The sequence below is a fragment of the Podarcis melisellensis genome (genome assembly GCF_964234715.1).
Source record: "Podarcis melisellensis genome assembly, chromosome: 16".
Classification (NCBI taxonomy): Eukaryota; Metazoa; Chordata; class Lepidosauria; order Squamata; family Lacertidae; genus Podarcis; species Podarcis melisellensis.
The window spans coordinates 17,249,336-17,269,602 of NC_138533.1; the positions used below are offsets into that span (position 1 = coordinate 17,249,336).

The 20,267-nt window shown below is 47.2% G+C and overlaps 1 protein-coding gene across 7 annotated transcripts in view; it reads right to left on the reverse strand.

The window, feature by feature from the left end:
* PC (pyruvate carboxylase) overlaps window positions 1-20,267 on the reverse strand; it is a 250,399-nt gene that overhangs the window by 154,712 nt on the left and 75,420 nt on the right. For all 7 annotated transcript variants that reach the window (XM_081892242.1, XM_081892239.1, XM_081892241.1 and 4 more), the window contains one exon: window positions 73-191. In XM_081892242.1, coding sequence (XP_081748368.1) covers window positions 73-191 — 119 coding nt within the window. The remainder of the gene's footprint in view (window positions 1-72; window positions 192-20,267) is intronic.

Consider the following 20,267-nt stretch of genomic DNA (forward strand, 5'->3'; position numbering starts at 1 on the left):
TCTTGGTCACTCCAGAGTGTGACGGAATGTTGGGCTCCTGTTTGCATCAGCCCATCAGGGGGCGGCACTTACTCTGTGATTTCTTCAGTCACTGTGTGCTCCACTTGTAGCCGGGAGTTGACCTCAATGAAGTAATGCTTGCCTTGCTTGTCCACCAGAAACTCCACCGTGCCAGCATTCTCATATCCCACCTGCAAGAGGAAAGCAGCAGGTTGACTCCAGGATGAACGTATTTTATTTGGTTCAGGAAATGTATACACCACTTGATTGTAAAAGCAAAAACAAAAAAACAAAAAAAAACCACTCATGGCAGTTTGCAAAAAGAGGAAAAACAAGAAACAAATTAAAACACGCATCAACATTCTACATTACCTGGATAGGTTTGTCTAAACAAAAATGTTTTTTGCAGGTGCCAAAAAATAATACAGTGGAGGTGTTTGCCTGATATCAAAAGGCAAGGGGTTCTAAAGGGTAGGGGCTGCCACACTCAAAGATCAGTTTCCTACAAATGTGGAATGGCTATGCATACAGAAGCCCAGAGGCCTCACACAAGCCAACAAAGGCTCTGAAATTCAGTGATCACTTAAGACAGAATAGACCAGTATTTGCTAACCTGGTGCCCCTCAGATGGTTTGGACTTCCACTCCCATGAGCCAAAGCCAAAACAGTTCTTCCCAAAGCTGGAGAAGCGGGTGGGACGTAACAGGGCTACAGTGATATACTCACAGCACTAACCCTGACACAGGTAACAATAGGGACCTCAATTCTGGGTAGAAACTAAGTCTTGTATGTAGAAGGTCTCAGGTTCAATCACTGTTTCTCCAGGATCTGGGATGGACAAAATTTCCTGCCTAATTCACTGAAGACTGCATTATTGGACAACTCTACAGACTCACACCTGGCATTGTTCTAAGGAACCAAACGTTCAGTGCAGTTTTGAAATCAGCTTTGAAAGATCTTGTCTGCCATCTTAATCCAACATGGTGCCCAAGTGTATCCAAGCACAGATGAAAGGCTGCTCCTTGATGTCAGGAACTGTCATGGCACATTTGGTTGCAAGTTCTTAAGAGGTGTCAAAATGCAATGTGAACTAACAACTTTCAGAAATGATTTAAATACTGGGCTAAGTGGGTCAACGATCTGATTCAGTAAAAGGCAGCTTCATGCACTGGTTCGTCAGAACCACCAGTGGTGTGGTGTAGTGGTTAGAGCATCGGATTAGGACCTGGCTGGCCAGGGTTCAAATCCCCACTCAATCATCATGAAGCTCTCTGGGTGACCTTGGAGCAGTCACTGCCTCTCAGCCTAACCTGCCTCGCAGGGTTGTTGTGGGGATTAAAGGATGAGGGGGAGAACCCTGTATCCTACTTTGAGCTCCTTGGGGAAAAGGTAGGATATAAACACAGTAAATAATAATAATAATAATAATAATAATAATAATAATAAACCCTCCTGATTACTAGGATACCGTATTTTTCGCCCTATAGTTTTTTTTGGGGGGAAATAAAGGGGAAAAAATTATTCCCCCCCCCAGGCGCGGGGCTGGGGCGGGGGAGGCCCGAGCTTCCCCCGACCCCAGTCCCCAAACAGGCAGCTCTCTGCAAGCCGTGGGAGCCCAGCGCTGGCTCCCGCTGCTTGCGGAGAGGTCCGCGAAGCCTGGACGCACTGAGCTCAGCGCGCGCAGGCTTCGGCATGCAGGCAACTCTCCGCAAGCAGCGAGAGCGCTCCCGCTGCTTGCGGAGAGGTCCGCAAAGCCTGGAGAGTGAGAGGGGTCGGTGCGCACCGACCCCTCTCGTTCTCCAGGCTTCAGCGAAAGCCTGCATTCGCCCCATAGGACGCACACACATTTCCCCTTCATTTTTGGAGGGGAAAAAGTGCATCCTATAGGGCAAAAAATACGGTATGTCCTGTGTCCTAAATATCTTCTTGTATTACAATACAATTATAAATGCATAGATTTTGAGCGCACAGGGCACTAGAAGATGAATGTGGTTTATATTGGGGGGGTAGCTTTCAAGACACTTGGAGACCTTTTTGGCACTTTCAAAAGCAGAGCCCTATCATCTGGAGTTAATGTGGTTTCTGCTGCAGGATCGAAAGAAGAGCTGTGTTAAGTGTTGTATTAGTCACATGGGTCACAATGAAGCATGCAAACAGAGCGGTCTTTTATTAATCAGCGTTTTCTCTCCCCCACCCCATGCCACAATTTGTATGTTCTTGGCACAGAAATGGAAGGAAGATGAGACGGCTGAAGTCAAGTGGCTGCCTCGCTTTCGTTCCAGCTACAGATCACAGCCGAAGTCTGGCTTACAGAAACAGACGTAAGTATCATAAAATGCACAGCCACACGTCGTCAAAACAATTCACGGCACGAACTGCTGAGAAATACTTTTGGCAAGCAAACGCCACTGCAAAGGCAAACAGTGCGACTTTTCCCCAGTTATATTTCTCTCTCTCTCTTTCTGCTGGCAAAAACACATTTTCTTTTTTCTGCTGAGCGATCAGAAAACAATGTCGGAGAGAAGACATTCCAAATATTTCCTCCCCAGTTTCTGATGAGAACTACTCATCAGATAGCTATGCAAATCTTCAACCACCTAACTTGGCACATGTGTGAATGTTCAAAAGATTCATTCATCTGACAGCCATCCAAAGCACAAGGCAAAACCCTGGAAACAGCTTTCCCCAAGCTGGTGCCCTTCACTTGTTCACTGATTTATTAGAATACCTGTATATTGCAATTTCATTAAAATAAAAATAAAAGCTGTTTACAACAATTATACTAAGACAATAAAAATGACATTGTTGTTTTAAACAGATCACCAGCTAACTATTACAGAAAGCGCTTACCTTGATTGTCTGCATATGCCTGGTGGCATAATAAAGTTTTCAGCAAAGGTTTGAAGGTTAATACGGAAGGTGTCTGCTGATCGTCTGTTGGAAGAGCATTCCACAGGGCTGGGCTAATGTTTGGGACTCCAATTCCCACCAGCCTCAGCCAGCGCAGCCGTGTTGGCCAGGGGAAGTGCCTGTCATAACCTAAATGGCCATGCTTACTGGGGCTGATGGGAGTTATGGTCCCAAACATCTGTGGGTCACCAAGTTGGGGAAAGGGTGCCCTAGGAGGGCTCAGGGCTCTTTGGATTACAGTGGCTTTTCAAACTGGCTTATGGTGATCCCTGTGGCTCTTCAGAAGACATTCTAGGGTTCCCTGACGAGAAGATCCAACATGACAGACCAACTGCCCATAAGAACAGCTGGCTTGTCTTGTGGTTCATCCTGGTGGCGCTAAGAGTGCCAGGTGTGCCCTAGTCCAGCCATCCTCAATCTCTTCATGCTCAGGACCAACCTGACTATGCAGGCTGGGGCTGACAGGAGGGAGCCCAAAGGATCTGTGGGGTGCTACATTGCTGAAATTCACTCCCTTCTCTGCAGGTAATCTTGGGAAATGAACCTCTTTGCAATCTTACACAGTGCGGCTCTTGGTCAAAGAGGACTGTGAAAACTCACAGGCCAGGCCAACAGCCTGCCTGAAGCATAGGAAGGTACAGTGGTACCTTGGTTCTTAAACGCCTTGGTACTCAAACAACTTGGAACCCAAACGCTGCAAACCGAAAGTAAGTGTTCCAGTTTGCGAACCTTTTTCGGAAGCGGAATGTGCTCCATTTTGAGTGTTATGCTTCCGATCTGAGTGCCACACTTCCGTTTTGAGTGTTACACTGAGGTCTGTCTGTTTTTGCTATTTATTTTGCGTTTTTGCGGCTTTTTTTGTTTTGTTTTTGTGACTGTGTGGAACCCAGTTCAGCTACTGATTGATTGATTGATTGTGTGACTGCAGTACATTGTTTATTGCTTTCATTTTATGGATCAATGGTCTCGTTAGATAGTAAAATTCATGCTAAATTGCTGTTTTAGGGGTTGTTTTTAAAAGTCTGGAACGGATTAATCCATTTTGGATTACTTTCTATGGGGTTTTGGAATGCTTTGGTTTTCGAACAGACTTCTGGAACGGATTAAGTTTGAGAACCAAGGTACCATTGTAATAGCCCTGCTGGATCAGGCCAAAGGTCCATCTCACCCAGCATCCTATTCACACAGATGTTAACCAGATCATAGAACTGTAGAACTGGAAGGGTATCCTGGGGATCATACAGTCCAACCCCTTGCAATGAGATACCCCTTCTGGGAAGCCCATATGTATAAGGGCTAAGCAGATGTCCTGAGCACAAGAGCAGCACTCTCCCCACTTGGGATTCCCAGCAACTTGGGATTCAGAGGCACTACATAGCCAATGCAACTAGGAGACACTGGTGTCCTCCATGCATTTGTCTAATCTACTATAGATTGTGGAAAGCGGTCTGTCTGCCCATCCATTCTCTATTGGTTTGGATGCACAAGGTTCCCAAGGCAAAGGAGATGGTCTTTGTCTATGTTTGGGTGTCGGATGCCATTTTGAATCAAGATGGTGGACTGAAACATGGATTGGGTGTGACTTTGCCTAATTTGCCTAATTTGGTGAAGGGCTCAAACTGCATTGATGTGGATAGCTCTGGAGATATTGCCACCTAGTCCTCTTTTAAAGCAATCCCAGTTGATTGCCACTCCTACTGGTTGTGGTTGCAAATTCTGTACTTTAACTAAGCACTGTGAGAAGGAGTCTGTCCTCTCTGTTCTGAATCTTTCTCATTCAGCTTTGTTGGAGATCTTCATTGGGTTTTGGTATTCAGGAGCTGAAAGACAGCTCAGGCCCAGTCCTCCAGAAGCAGTTCCCATTTGACTGCCCAGCCTAAAGGACGCCCTGCTTGCCATGTTGAAATTGTGCACACCCCATTCCCACATAAGGGGACCCACAGGGACATGTCACTTCTTGGATCAATAGCTTAGACCAGGGGTCAGCAAACTTTTTCAGCAGGGGGCCGGTCCACTGTCCCTCAGACCTTGTGGGGGGCTGGACTATATTTTTTTGGCGGGGGGGGGGGGACAAATTCCTATGCCCCACAAATAACCCAGAGATGCATTTTAAATAAAAGGACACATTCTACTCATGTAAAAACATGCTGATTCCCAGACCGTCTGTGGGCCAGACTTAGAAGGTGATTGGGCCGGATCTGGCCCCTGGGCCTTAGTTTGCCTACCCATGGCTTATACAGCCACACCACCTGCATTGCTTCTGAATCTCTTTCTGTACCGTACTGATGTCAGCAATAAAGAGTTTGGCAGAAACCGAGTCCTCCAAACTTGAGTTCTTCATCCTCCACTGAGAGCTGCGGCAGGAGCAGGAGAGGACCCAGTTCTCCCAGAAGCAAGAAGCCCAGATGCTGCCAGGGCAGGGAGTCCCACTTTCGTCAACTTTTGCTCCCCTCACGTTGGAGGCCACAGAAACTCAGGGAACCAAGGCCAAGTGCTAGCGATTTATTTCTCCTGTCTGAGTAGTCAAGTAATTAAAGATTCAAGGTTTTCTTCCCAGGGATAGATTGCTCTCCTCTGGAGCGAGCGCAGCTGAACGCACGGACGGCGATGGCGGGGTAGCGGAAGCTGAAGCAGTTTTCGCAAAAGGAGGGCGGGGGAGACGGGAAGGATAATTCCCGAGTACTAGCCCCACGTTCATCCTTTATGCCTGGCAAGATGCAGCAAGCTGAGGATGGCGCCCCTCTCCCTCGCCTCGGTCCCTTCAGTAAATACCGAGGCGCCAGGCTACGCACCATTAAACCCACAGACCAGAGCAATCTGCTGTCAGATCAAATATTTAGCAGAGAGGCTCAGGGAACGCACGCAGAATCCACACACAAGGATGAGCAAGAGGCGAAGGGCATCGAAAAGGCAGGGAGGCTGTGGCAACAGCCTGGCCCAAACAGAGAGGAGAGCTGAAAAAGCCCAAATTAGGAATCTGTGCAACCCTTTCCCATATAGTTTTGCTGGCACATCAGTTCCACCATCCTTACAGCAGCCCTGCAAGGGCAGGCCACTATGATTTAATTTATTTAGTGGACTTTTATGCTACTTTATAGGAGAGCAGTGTTGCAAGGCAGCAAACATAGCATACAAGAACAGTACTAAACACTTTGAGGCATACCTGCACCTGAAACTTAGAAAATGCAATAAAACAGTCAACCTAGCACAACAATAGAAGTCCGTGTAAGCAGAATAAAGCAGGAGTGCCCCATCAGAAGTCTACTCCATTCGTGTGGCAGAGAACAGGCCTATCTTCAGCGTCCACTTGGAAACTTGTTGGGACTTTTGGGTCATCTAGCTAGGAAGAAGGAGGAGGAGGAGAAGGAGGAGTTTGGACTTGATATCCCACCTTTCACTCCCCTTAAGGAGTCTCAAAGGAATCTAACAATCTCCTTTCCCTTCCTCCCCCACAACAAACACTCTGTGAGGTGAGTGGGGCTGAGAGACTTCAGAGAAGTGTGAGCAGCCCAAGGTCACCCAGCAGCTGCATGTGGAGGAGCGGGGAAGCGAACCCGGTTCACCAGATTATGAGTCCACCGCTGATGTGTGTCCTGTGCTGATTGACTGGGAACGTGGCAGTTAGAACAGGTGTGTTTGAGGGAAAGTGGCAGTTAGATATTGGAGAGCGAAGGAGAAGAGTAGCTGGTGTGGGTGCTGAGGAGTAGGGGATAGGACAGGATTAGGGTCTGCATTAGGACTAGACTCATATTAGACTCATATTAGACTAGACTCATATTAGACTCATATTTCATTAGCACATGCTATGAAATACAAAGTACCCAAACCCTGTTATTGAAAGCAAACACATACTGTATTCAGCCGTTAATATAAGGATACAGATTTGTTTGAAGCACGTCTCATCTTTGGCCAAGCTATCAAGGCTGTGACCAAGTTGGTCAGATAAAGCAGCATCTATAGGGTGGCAGCAGAATATAAGCAGTTAGACAGCTGGCGGCAGCAATGTTTCTGAATGCCAGTTGCTAGAAACCACAGCAGGGGAGAGAACTCTTGTGCTTCAATCCTGCTAGCAAGTTTCCCAGAAGAGGAATCTGGTTGGCCACTGTGAGAAGAGGATCTCTGACTAGATGGGCCATGGACCTGATCCAAGAGGTGCTGGAACTCACCATGAATGCCCCCTTGTTCTCTTATAATGGCAATGGCACTCATCTGAGAGGAGCCGAAGTTCCACTCAGTTCCAGGGAGTTCCAAGCAAAAGGGGATTGGTGATCTGAATTAAAGGACATTCTTGCTCCTAAACTGGTGCGCTTGGGCACAGGAGGGTGTGACAGGCTTCCAAGAAGCATCTGGTTGGCCACTGCGCGAAGCTGGACTCCCATGGATCTTTGGTCTGATCCTGCAAGGCTCTCTTACATTCAGACCAGCAAAGATCTTTTGCCAGCTGAGAAACTCCAGGCCATCTTGACTGGAGACATAAGTGCAGGGATGACCTTGAAGAGACAGCTTTGGAGATGACAGGAGAGCAGAGAAGGTGCGAGAGGATTTGGATGAAAAGCGCTTAAAGCCCAGGACACACACGAATTTCGCTGCAGTTCTGACCCTGAGCTTGCTAATTAAGATAGATAGAAAGGTCCTGAGCCTGCGAGTTTAGAGGAGTCTGGGGGGAGACCAGGAGCAGGAGGAGGAGAAGGCGAAGGATGGGGATGGCTAGAAGGTTTCTGTAATCCTCTTCCAAGAGAGTTCGATTTCTGGATCAGAATTAAAAGCAGAAGAGAGGGAGAATATGGATTAACTGTGTATTTAAATCTCAGTCAGGGAGCCAGGCCGCCTAGCCAGACAACCATAAAGAGAATAATGAAGCGTGGAAGTCATTACTGATGTTTTAGCTAAGGAGCAACTGGCGGGTCCTGAATTTTAACAGCTGCAGGCAGCACCTGTGAGGGGAGGGAGCAGGATGGTGTGGGGGCAGTGAAAGCTATGCCTCCCAAAGAACCCGCAGGCACAAGAAGGAATTAGCCCTGGGCGCAAATAGAGGAGAGGCTACTTGCACAGCGGAAATTGGTACAGCACAAATACCGCCATCCTTCTTTTAATTTTTTTAAAGCAGGTTTCCAGACTTTATGGCTACATAGATAGGGCTAGAAATTTCTGGGCAACAGGTGGCGAAAGCTCAGAGGCTGGGCAGAGGAAAGAACGTGTTTCTCTGGAGAGAAAACAGGTACTCCAGCACCTGCCTCCTGCCTCCAGAACCCTCTGCCCCCTTGAGTGAGAAGGTTCAAGGTTCTTGTATTGATTTACAAAGCCCTGAACAATTTGGGTCCAGGATACCTCAGGGACTGCCTGAACCATTATATTCACTGAGATCCTCTCCAGGAGCATATTGGGTCATTCCCCGAGTTGATGGGGCTCGCTTGACAAACAATGAGAAATTGAGCCTTTAGTGTCATCAGCCCATTCCTGTGGAACACTTTGCCACTAGAGATTCGGGCAGGTGCCTTCTGTCCCAACTTTAAAATGCCTGCTGAAAACTTTTCTATTCCACAAGGCCTTTGCAGGCAATTAAGAGTACATCCCTCACAATCATAGAACTGTAAAGTTGGAAGGGACTATCTCCTGCAATGCAGGAATCTTTTACCCAATATGGGGCTCAAACGCATGATCCTGAGATTAAGAGTCTTATGCTCTACTGACTGAACTATGCTCTACTGATGTTTGTTTTTAATCTCTTTTTGATTTTAACTTTTTAAAAAAAAAACAACACACTTTATGATGTTATTGTCTGGCATTATGTTTTATACTGTTGTAAACTGCTATATTTTTGATACAGTTGGTATATAAATATTTTTTAAGAATAAATAATAAAATAAATAAGATCCCTGTGCATAATACAAAACAGAGGCTGAGACACACAGTCCTGCCAGATGTGCATAATGCATCCAATCTGCTGGCATGATCCCTCCTTAGGGAAGGTGATTGGCAGCTTCCTACTAAGAGGCTGTCTGGGGTTAGGTTGGCAGAACTGAAACTGGATTTTTCCTTCCCACCCACCCCTTTAAAACTGCATCTAAAGCTGCCAAAGGTGCCTGTCTTAGCCCAACGGGTAGAGATGATGAGAGGAGGCTCAACTGGAAGCAAATACAAACACTCTGTATTTACTAGTGTATTTTGTACTGTTGGATAGATCCCCTGACTGGTGTTAAGCCAGTCCTGGTTGAGGTCACACTCCCCTGAAAGGAGCAGGTTCACAGTTTGGCGATACTCCTGGATTCCTTACATTGGCAAGGAATGTCTGCTGCCAGCTTTCTTTGGTAGCCCTGCTGAACATAAGCAGAGCCTGCTGGATCAGGCCAATGACCCAGCTAGTTTAGCACCCTGTCCTCACAGTGGCCAGCCAGATGCCTGTAGGAAACCTTCAAGCAGGACCCAAGCACCACAGTACTCTCCTTCCCCTTTGTTTTCCAGCAACTAGTATTCAGAAGTATTACTGCTTCCAACTCTGGAGGCAGAGCACAGCCATCATGGCTAGTAGCCACTGATAGCCTTCTCTTCCATGAATTTGTCCAATCCTCTTTTAAAGCATCTAGGTTGGTGGCCATCATTGCTTCTCTATCTGAATGTGGATAATCTGTCTTTGCATAGACCTTGTCTAAGCACTCTGCTAAGCTTGAGGTTAGATTACTGCTATGCATTAGATGTGGGGCTGCCTTTCAAGAAGGTTCAGAAACTGAAGCTGGTGCAGAGTTCAGTGACCAGATCGCAGACTAGGACCTCACATGTTTCTGATCATTGGAAATCATTCTCCAAAATTCCACACAACAATGAGGACCAGCAGCTTGGGTTTTGCACAAAGGACAGGTTTTTGTTCAGTCAGCAGTAAGGATAGGAGGAAAATGTACAAGAACTCTGGAGGTACCAGGTGCTGTGTGAAAATTGAAATGAGGAGCACTGCATGTACGATGCCAACTTCAGAAGCAGCCTACTGATGGCAACCCTTCCAAGATATCCTTCTACAACCTCCCTTGAGCAAACCTGCAACAGCAGAGTTATTCTTCCTCCCTGCCAAAGCCAGGTGTTTGCCAAGAGGAATAAATTGCTTGGGGGGGTCGCAACCTACCGCCCCCAGATGGCACCAAACCACGTCTATTCCCACTCTGCTGAGTCGCAAAACTCAATTTCCACCCCGGGGATTTAAATGCATGGCGCAGCAACAGTGTAAAAATAGCACCTTAATCTGTTCCTTGGGTGAGTTCGGTCACATCTGACTATAGATGTTCCTTCTGCCTCTTCTTGGAGCTGCTGATGCAGCTCCATGGGAGGGAGTTCGTGTATCAAGCAACCAGTCACCTGAGAATCCGACATGGTCCAGTGGTCCAGAAATTCAGACAAGAAGGACACCTTTGATACTTTTTCAAGGCTGCCAAGAAGTCAAACTTAGGGGCTCTTTTCTTTTCCCAGAGTTGTTGTCACTGAAATCCCAACTGCAAGAAAAGGCACCAGCCTCCTAGCTGGACAGATGTAGTTAGGGGACAGGGCTATTGTCTTGAATACCAAGCCTGGACTATAAAGCCCAGACTCAATCCAAGACCCAGGGCTTATCCACATTTCCCAGGAAAACCCAATCTTTAGTGCTGAATCAGAGCAAACCTCAATTGGGTTTTCTCCAGGTTGATGTTTGCTCTGATTTAGCACTGAAGAGTGCGTTTTCCAGGGGAAATCAGCAGGGAAGTGGCAAGCCCACCTGACCAATGTCTAGAAAGCAGGGGACAAGCAGTAAACCATTCCGACTCATGCTTTCTAGGGCCCCAGATGAGACAGCATGCTCTTCCTGCCACAACTGTAGGGCTGCTGTCCATGGTCCCAAAGCAGCACCTTGGTCACTGTCCAAGGTCCTGAACTGATCTTATCCTCCCATCTTCTCCAGCCTATGGATCTCCATCATCCTTGGGACATCACTTTCCCTTGGTGGTAGACATCACCATGGATCAGGTCACCACCAAGGTTACAACATTAGTACATCACTGTACCTTCCAGGAACTCCAACCTAGCGCCACCCCTCTCCTCACCATTGCTGCTTGTTGTGCCCAACTCAGCACAATCTGTTCTGATGGATAGCCATCAGAGCTGTGACCCTTTTGCTTAGGAGACTGAACCTGGGACTTTCTGAAAGCATGAGCTATGGAGGCAGCCAAATATCACCCATCTGGTCTAATCCAATATCACTACTTTCTGTTCTGATAAGCAGCAGGCCTCCACTATCCCAGGCAAATGTATTTCACAACCCTGCCACCCATGATATTATTATTATTATTATTATTATTATTATTATTATTATTATTATTATTATTTCAGAAAACAGAATGTGAGCCAGGCAGTAAACAGGAAGGGTGGGTAGGGGAAGGAATGTACAATGGGCTAACAAATATGATCAGAAACTATCTTGCTTCCATCATACCAGAGACTGTTGAAGTCAGGACATCTGACCAAAACAATTTGCAGACAACTGAAATGTGTTTAAGAGACAAGCCCTGAGTGGCCAGTGAAATAAACAGAAACCAACATTCGACAAAACTGTCTCTTTGTGGGCCACTGTTTGAAGAATGGATTTGTTGTGTTAATTTATCCATTAAGGGCAATTTCCAGGATCTCTGGAACTCCTTGGTATCAGCTGTGGATTCCAGCTGCCAACAGGCTCCCTAAAAGATGATATTACTATCATCAACATCACCTGCTTGATTGTAAAAAACAACAACACCAAAGTGCTTTACAAAAAGAAGAAAATAAAATTACCTGTAAAATCAGTTTTAAAACCATGAATTAAAACAATTTCAAAAATAATGAACATTAATGATAATCTAAAAACAGATTAAAACACACATCAATATTCTACATGCCTCTCTCAAACACAAATGTTTAGGCACTGAAAAAATAGCTCTGTGAAGCGGCCTGCCTGATGTCCAGAGGCAGGGAGTTCCAGAATGTAGGTGCTGCCACACCTACATAAAAGAAAAATGTCTTACTAATGTGGAACAAGTACAGTATTACAAGGCACCTATAACAGTGCCAGTTCTGCAGATCAAAGTGGTTGTGGGCATATATGGGGTAAGGTGATCGTGCAGGTAAACTGGTCCCAAGTAAGGGCTTTAGAGAATAATAGCAGCACCTTGAACTTGTCCCAATAGCAAATCAGAAACCAGTGCAGATCTATGAGCAGAGATGTTATTCGCTGACTGGGTCTCACCTGCCAGCAATTATGCTGCAACAACCTGCACTAACTGCAGCTTCCGGATCAGGGACAAGGGAAGCCCCACACAGAGCACACAGCAGTAATCCAATTCTGAAGTAACCAATGCATGAATCACTGTGGCCAAGCTTTCCCAGTCCAGCAACAATTGCAGATGTTGCAGATGCTGTAGTTGGTAAAAGGCCCTTCCTAGCCACTGAGGTTCCCTCAGGTCTCCATAATATAAAGTGAGAAGAGTAGCATCTTCAGAAACTAACACAGAGCCATTCATCATTAGGTATCATGTAGGGTGTAGAGGGATGGCATCTCCATCACAATACCTTTGGGGAGATCCTTTAGGAACTCTTCACAATCCCTCTTTTGTTTTAACCACCATGAACAATTCAGTATCATCAGCAAACTTGGCTGCCTCACTGTGCTTCTCGAGCTCTAGATAATTTGCAAACCAGTTTTTTGTTTGTTTGTTTTTTTAAACACTCCAAAATAGCCCTCCAAAACTCCTCTTGCCCCTGGAATCCTGACTGGCAGCTTTAGGTACGTCTGACATCTTCTTGCCCACTTCTGAGACGCTGTGCTCCAATGTACCTTAAGTGTGGCTTCCTGTTCTGCCTTTAGATGGGGACTTCAACAGAAGCAGGCAGCAGCGGCATTCAGCGGGCTGAGTCCTTGCCTCTGTGCGTCTTCATCACTGCTCCGGCGGCTTTGACGCCATTATCGCAGCCTTTCCAGTCTGCTTGGCTGTCCTCGTTTTCCTTTGACGGAAAAGCTCCAAAATAAGCCTTGAGACTCTGCCCTTCTAGCTGTCCCATTTTCTAAGACATTATTTTCTAAGACATTCAGACAGACAGGAAGAGACCGTGGTGGTTAAAAAACATGAAGCATCCCGGTGGAGCTCAAAGCTGTCTGCTCAACTTCCTATCAACATAGGTGGCCAGCCGCAACTCCCAAGATCATTTAAGGGCAAGGCGCTGTTGTTGTTGTTGTCTTAAGGGCTGCATCCCCTCGGGAAAATGTGCTAGAGGTGGGCGAAGCCAATGCCATAGGTGGGCAGAGTAAGGAGTCAAAGGTTTGTGGGAAACAGCCCCTTCTCCCTCTCTCCATCTTCATGTTGTACCACACACGGCAGGTACGAACAACAGAAGAGCCTTCTGGATCTGGCCAATGGCTCATCTAGTCCAGCATTCTGTTCTCACAATGGCCAACCAGATGCCTCTGCTAGGAATCCTGCATACAGGATTTGAGCTGCTGTGGTTTTCAGCAACTGGTCTTCAGAAGCGTTGCTGCCTGTGACCGCAAAGGCAGAGCACAGCCATCGAGGCCAATGGCCACCAATAACCTCCTCCTCCATGAATTTATCTATTCCTCTTTCAAAGCCATCCAAGGTGGTGGTCATCACTGAGTCCAGTGAGAGTGAGTTTCACAGTCTAACTATGCACACTGAATGAAGAAGGGCTTTCTTTAATCTCCCCTGAATGTTGCTTTGTGGAGTGAAGATCACCCTTGACAGGGGTCCAAATTTCTTGCTTTCTTGCAGGGGGACCCCCCCCGCTCCATCCTTTTCAATTCTCTCTCTCTCTCCGACCTCCCCTCACCTGCACAAAATTAGCCTGAGGGCCAGATGGAGCCCTCAGGCTTTAGCTTTCCCACCTGAGTTTTAAAAGAAGATACTGAAGGCAGAATCTGAAGTTTTCTGCACTCCAATGAGCCCTGGTGAATTGGACTGAAGCCCAGCAGTCTTCAACAGCAGCCAGCCAGGTGCTGCAGGGAAGCCCATAAGCATGGCAGGGAGGCCTGTCGGGTCTTTGGGCTGCTGCCAGCTTGTACTCAAGAGCTATTTGGATGAGGATTCCATTTGGCTCCAGCTCTCAGGCATAGTCCTCGGACTCGAGAATTCCCGGAGGCTTCATTCCAAAAATCAGCATGTATGCAACTCAAGATACAGGCCACACAGTCAACAGTGCAGAAGCAAGGCTTTTAAGCATCCCGGCTCTCACTGGAGGATGAAGAACTGCCAAAATGCTCAAAATTGTATGAGGAAGGACCTCAGCTCAGGGGCAGAGCATCCGCTGTCTATGCAGAAGGTCCCCAGTTCAAGCCATGGTAGGGCAAGGAGAATCCAAAATCCTGAGACGTTGCCAATCCATGTAGACAATGCTGAGCTAGATGGACCAATGGTCTGACTCAGGATAAGGCAGATTTCTAGGTTCCAGCATGGTATGGAGCAAAATAGGGTCCAATGGCACAACAGGGTGTTCTTCATGGTGAAGCAAGCTGAGAAGTTGATCCAGCAAGAGACACATTCCCTCGTCTCCCACAGTAAAGGAGCAGGGGCAGCCACAACTTCAGTGTGACAATTGGGATGTTTCTTTAGGCAGGGCAAGCCAACGGGAACTTTCTCTGGTGGGCTATGCTGGTGTCTCCAAGTCCGAGGCGACAGAGGAGGCATCAGCAGCAGCAGCAGCAGCTCTGAACCACACTGAGTTCCCCAGGCTTATAAGCCAAGTCCCCTAGGCTTATAACTTGTTTTGAACCTTCTTCACAAGTGGAGTTGTCTCTAACAATAGAATATATACATACATTAATTTCTATCTTGTCTCATTATGAGTTACATGTTTTAAAGCCTGGGGAACTTGTAGCGGAGCAAGGGGGAAGTCATGAAGTAATGCACCCTGCATCTGCAAATAAACAAGGAATCAAACAAGCAAAGCCTTTACCATGTTTTTTTGAGTGCAGTTTTGAATAGTGTGCTATGGTGAATACTGCTTTCTCTACAATAGCGTTTGGGGCATCTAGAAGCAGCAACTGGGCAGGGATGTCTCCTGGTGGGCTACTTGGACCACCCTCCCAGCCAAGTCTCCTCAATCTCCTTTGACACCTCCTCTCCCTCTGGTGGATCTTGCCAGGACTGCTCCTTCTCATTTGTCACCACAGGAGCCATGACAATGTTGGCCTCACCAGGCTCTTTCATTTTCACCAGAGATGCTGAGAACGGAACCTCAGACCTTCTGCATACAAGGCTTGTTCCCTGCCCAGTTGCTTCGCCATCTAAGTCAGATGCTCTCCAGGCGTTCTGGACTACAACTCCCATCAGGCCCAGCCAGCATGGCTGTTTTGGCTGGAGTCGATGGAAGCCAGAGACCTTCTGCCTTCAAGACACAGAAATGCTTCCTCTCCCCCTCCCCCCACAAAAAAGTGGCAAACCAAATGTCAGTCCTGGATATGTGGGCTTAGCCATGCAGAGCCATTGGGGTAGTTTGTTGGCAGCCCTGAGAGTGAAAGAGAGAGATTTTGCCAGCTTGCGAGTACCCAAGGGATTGAGAAGGGCCTGGAGAGTGACAGAAAACTGGGAAGCTGAAGACAGGCAGGGTAAAGCAGGCCTGAAAACAAGCTGCAGATTACAGGGGGAAAGGGGGGGGGATCAAAGGCAAAAGCCCAATTAGGAAAGAAAAGGGCTTTGCCATTGTAAAGGAGCTTCCAGGTCATGCGCCTTCCGGATGTGACTTGGCAAGCCAGCAGGTGGGAAGATGCCTGACAACCCAACTCAAGCTGTTTTTCAAAAGCAAGCCTAAAATGTTAACAATTTGGAGAACACAGATGATGGCTCTCGCTTTCTACTTGATCCTCACTACCCCCCACTCTAGAGGACAGGAGAGCCCAAGTGGCATTTGCCTGTATTCATTCCTCGCCAGACAAGCTTCTCCATTTCCTGCCCACTCCACACAACCCCTTTGCCTCCACCATCAGAGACATTCAGATTGCGGCCTCCTTGGCCCATTCTCTTAGGAAACACTGTATTTATAAGAAATCAATCTCTTAGTGTGGCAGCACCTACAGTCTGGAACTCCCTGCCTATTGACATCAGCCAGGAGCCTTTACTGTACTATTTTCAGTGCCTGCTAAAGACACTTCTGTTTAGACAAGTCCACCTAGATATGTAAGTATGTACAGATATGTAGAATGCTGGCATGTGTTTTAATCTGCTTTTACTTTATTGCTGGTTTTATCTTTTGAAAGTTTTAAAAGAGTTGGTTTTTTACTCCTTTTACTGGTAATGTTATTCTCTTTGTAAACCACCTTGAGAGTTGGTGTGGTTTTTGTTTTATTTAACACAATCAAACAGCATACAAATTTTATGAAACAAATTAAAAATAAATAAAAATGTTGCATGGAGTGCAGTCGTTCAGAGGTCCAGGGTTGGACCTGGCTCACCTTGGGTTCAAAATCCCACTCTAACCTGAAGCTTGCTGGGTCAGAAAAACCCGATATCTGATCCTAGTCATCTCTAGTTAAGAGGGGTCAGGATCTTTCCCAGCTTTGCTCTCAGAGAAACTTTTAACTAGAGACTGCTTTAAATAAGTTCAAGTCTCCAAGGTCAGAGGAATTACATCCCAGAGTGCTGGAAGAAACAGCAGGTGTTATTTCAGAGCCGCTGCCTGAAATCTTTAAGAATCCTTGGGAAACAGATGAGATGCTGCACAACTGGAGACGGGCAAATATTGTCTTCAAAAGGGGGAGAGGGGAAGCAATCCCCAGATGAAGGGCAGTATATGAAGTAAGTAAATACATAATGATAAATGACAAATTCTGAATACCAGAGGGGAGAGTGCCCTCATGCTCAAATCCTGCATGCTCGTTTCCCACAGGCATCTGGGTTGGTAACTGAGAGAACAGGAATGCTAGACTAGATGGGCCATTGGCCTGATCAAGCAGATTCTACTCATGTTCTTGCAGAGTTTTGTTTTTAAAGATATTGCTTATTGCTTTCTTTTCTATTGTGTGATGCATAGAGATGATTTTTAAATGTCATGTGGTTTAGAAATGCTTTTAAACAAACATGTAAGTGAGGCTGGCCAGGGAACAGACAGTCTGGGAACAGACACACAAAAACCACGGATGCTGCCTTGAGCTCTGCTGCAGAATCGGGAGGATTTAAATGCAGCAAATTAAAGAAATAATGCTGTCTTGTCTTTCCCATCCAGCTGTTCTACTTATGCTTCAAGTCTCTCTCTCTCTCCTCCCCCCCCATCCCCACAATCCCCCAAAGAACTATTAGGAGGGAGAGAGAGAGGGAAGGAGGGAGGGAGAGATTACGAAGTGCTATCACCCACAGCGCCAACAGCCTCTAAGTCACTGGGGCAAGCAGCTCCAAGTCGGCTGATCCTGGCAATCATATATAACACCCTGAAGTTTTTATTAATACAGCCAAGGTTGAGAGGGTTTGTTGCTCCAGGTTTCAGGGGTGCGGTTTGCCCCTCAAGCCAAGGCTGCAGCTCGGTCCACCCCCCCCCCCATGCTGCCATTTAAACAAAAATAGGAGGAAGGATGTGTCTTTGTGGGGGGGGAGTGGATGGATCTTCCTGCTGGAGCTGTTTAGCAATGCATTTAAGGGTACAGGAGCATTGTGAGGGGGGCGGAGAGGCAAGGGAGGAGCTTTGTCTGTCTGAGGAGCAACCACACTGCCCTCTAGTGACCAGCACGCCACAGAGGCACAGTTTTGGGGCCAGGTCAGAGGGATGGGTATCTACAGGTAAATAAACAAGATGTCCAACTGGAAGCAGGTTTAGGGATCAGTCCAACTCCTCCTCAACCCTTTGTGGAATTCTGATCTTGACTCCCCTCATTCTTTCCTGGGCTGGGGGGTTGTTCTACCTTTTAATCTATTCCCACTTTGTAAAGCGACAAGATATGACGGTTTCCTTATTCAACAAGGAGCAAAAGTGGGTGGGGCAATGGATGTGACTCTTGCCATTGTGCAGTGGGCAAACTTTTGGCCATGCCAACGTCAGGTTTCTGCACACAAGGACCCCTCCATTGATGCCAAGTCCCAGGCACTGCCCCAGTTCAAAGGTACATTTCAGCCAGGCAAAAGCACCTGACAAAGGCACAGAAAGACTCAGTGGTGGGCATGGCTTGGGTTGGCTGCAACAACTCTGCCTTAAAGGATGGGGTGGCAGGGCAAGTGTCCAGATCAAGGGGCGTAATAGTACCACTCTGTTCTGCCTTTGTCAGACCCCACGTGCAGTCCTGTGTCCACTTCTGGGCAACACAGTTTAAGAAGGATATTGACAAGCTGGAAGGTGTGCAGAGGAGGGTGACTGAGATGATAAAGGGTCTGGAAACCAATCCTCAAGGAGAAAGGTTGAGGGAGTTTAGCGTGGAGAAGAGTGTGAGATGATGGGAAATGGAGCAAGCTTCTTTTCTGCTGCTCCAGAGGGTTGGACCCAAATCAACAAATTCAAACACCAGGAAAAGGAGATTCAGACTAAACATTAGGAAGAACTTTCTGGTGCTAAGAGCTGTTTGACAGTGGAACGGACTCTCTCGGAAGGTGGTGGACTCTCCGTCATTGGAGATTTTGAAACAAAGATTGAAGGGTTATCTGTCAGGGATTCTTTAGTTGTGGATCCTGCATTGCTGGGGGTTGGACTAGATGACCCTCAGGGTCCCTTCCAACTCTACAATTCTTTGATGCTATAGACCCAAGCTACTCGCATGAAAGCCAGTTTGCTTTTCCCAGTCCCGAGGCTCAGGACAGCAGCCGTGTGAATGTCTCTGTCTGCCCCACTCTTCAAAAGGGGAGCTCAGCTGGAGTGCCAAGTATTGGGACAACATCTTAGCTTACACCTAGCCAGGAACCTTTTAGAGCTTCAATATAACTGCTGACTTGTGCACCTTGTAAGCCGATCAACATTTGGGCATTGCGGTGAATTCTGTAATAAAGCCTTCGGCCATAATACAGCCGAGAGAGTCCAGGAGCTGCATCTTCAAGCAAGAGCCAGGACAGGAGCAAACCTTGGCAAGGCCCAGCAAAAGTGGTTCCTGAATGCAGCACCTGCCATTTCTGTAATGGGGGTGGTGGTTCTACTTCCTTCTTTACATTGAAACCAAAATATCGTTCGGCTGGGAAAGATTTTCCTTAGAAGCCCTGCTGGACGAGACCCAAGCCCCAGTGTTCTGTCTCTGATAGTGGCCAGCCAGATGATCCCAAGAGAACTGCAAGTGCAACATGAAGGCAACACACACACACACACACACACACACACACACACCTCCTGCAATCCCCTGTTGAGCTACTGCCTTGGGACACGGAGCTGCCACTGAGATCCCTTGGCTAAACACCCTCCATGTATGCCTCACCTTCCTGACAACATCTTGCACCAACCGTTTGGTCTTGCTAATGGTGAAGTGACCTTGAAACACTCCGCTGAGAATCAGTGGACAGGAATGTTCTTCTCCCCCTCCCCTATTCCAATTCCCTTTGTGCTTGGTCTTTAGGGAAAAGAGAGAAAGAGTGAGATTCCTCTCCCTGCTCTCAGCATGCTAGAATTCAGATCACTGATGGGTCCTTCTTCGCACAATGCAAAGGATGGAATTTCCTTCCTTTGGGAGCTAAAAGCCTTTCAAAATGATGAGACAAATGCACGATGGAGGAGGAAGTCTTCAGCGGCTATTAGCCAACATAGCAAAATGGAATCTGTAAGTACAGAGAGTGTCCACCTTAGAATACCAAATGCTGGGGGTGAAAGTGCTGGGGAGGACCCCTTGCCTTTCTGCTCTGACGGGAAGGTTCCTTGAGCATCTGGCCAGCTGCTGAGACAGGGTGCTGAAAGACTTCTGGAAGAGCCTGCCAATCATGCAGAGAATCAGAGGCCACTGCCTCATTTTGACACTCGGCAGGGGCTGGAATAAATGATCATCAAGTCTCATTTCCCAAATATTCTTCAGCTGAGTTGACTCGAGCCCTGAACTCTGGCTGCAACAATGGTGCTTCTGCCAACCTGGTTCTCTGCAGAGCTGTCTCCTCCCCCCATTCCCAAAATATGCTGTTACCATACAAAAAAATTGGGGGGGGGGGCAGAAGCAAATAGAAAGCAGCCTTATACTGAGTAACACCATTGGCCCATCTTCCTCAGTACTGTCTACTGTTTAGGCATGAGTCTCTCGCAGCCCTACTTTGGAGATGCCACTGGGGAATGAATCTGAGGCCTTCTGCATTGCCAAGCAGATACTCTGCCACTGAGCTCCAGCTCATCTCCTTTAAAAAGTCCTGCTTCCTGTACAATTCGTTACGCCGGTGTGCTCATTCCCTTAATTGCTCTGTGCCTTCCTGTCGCTT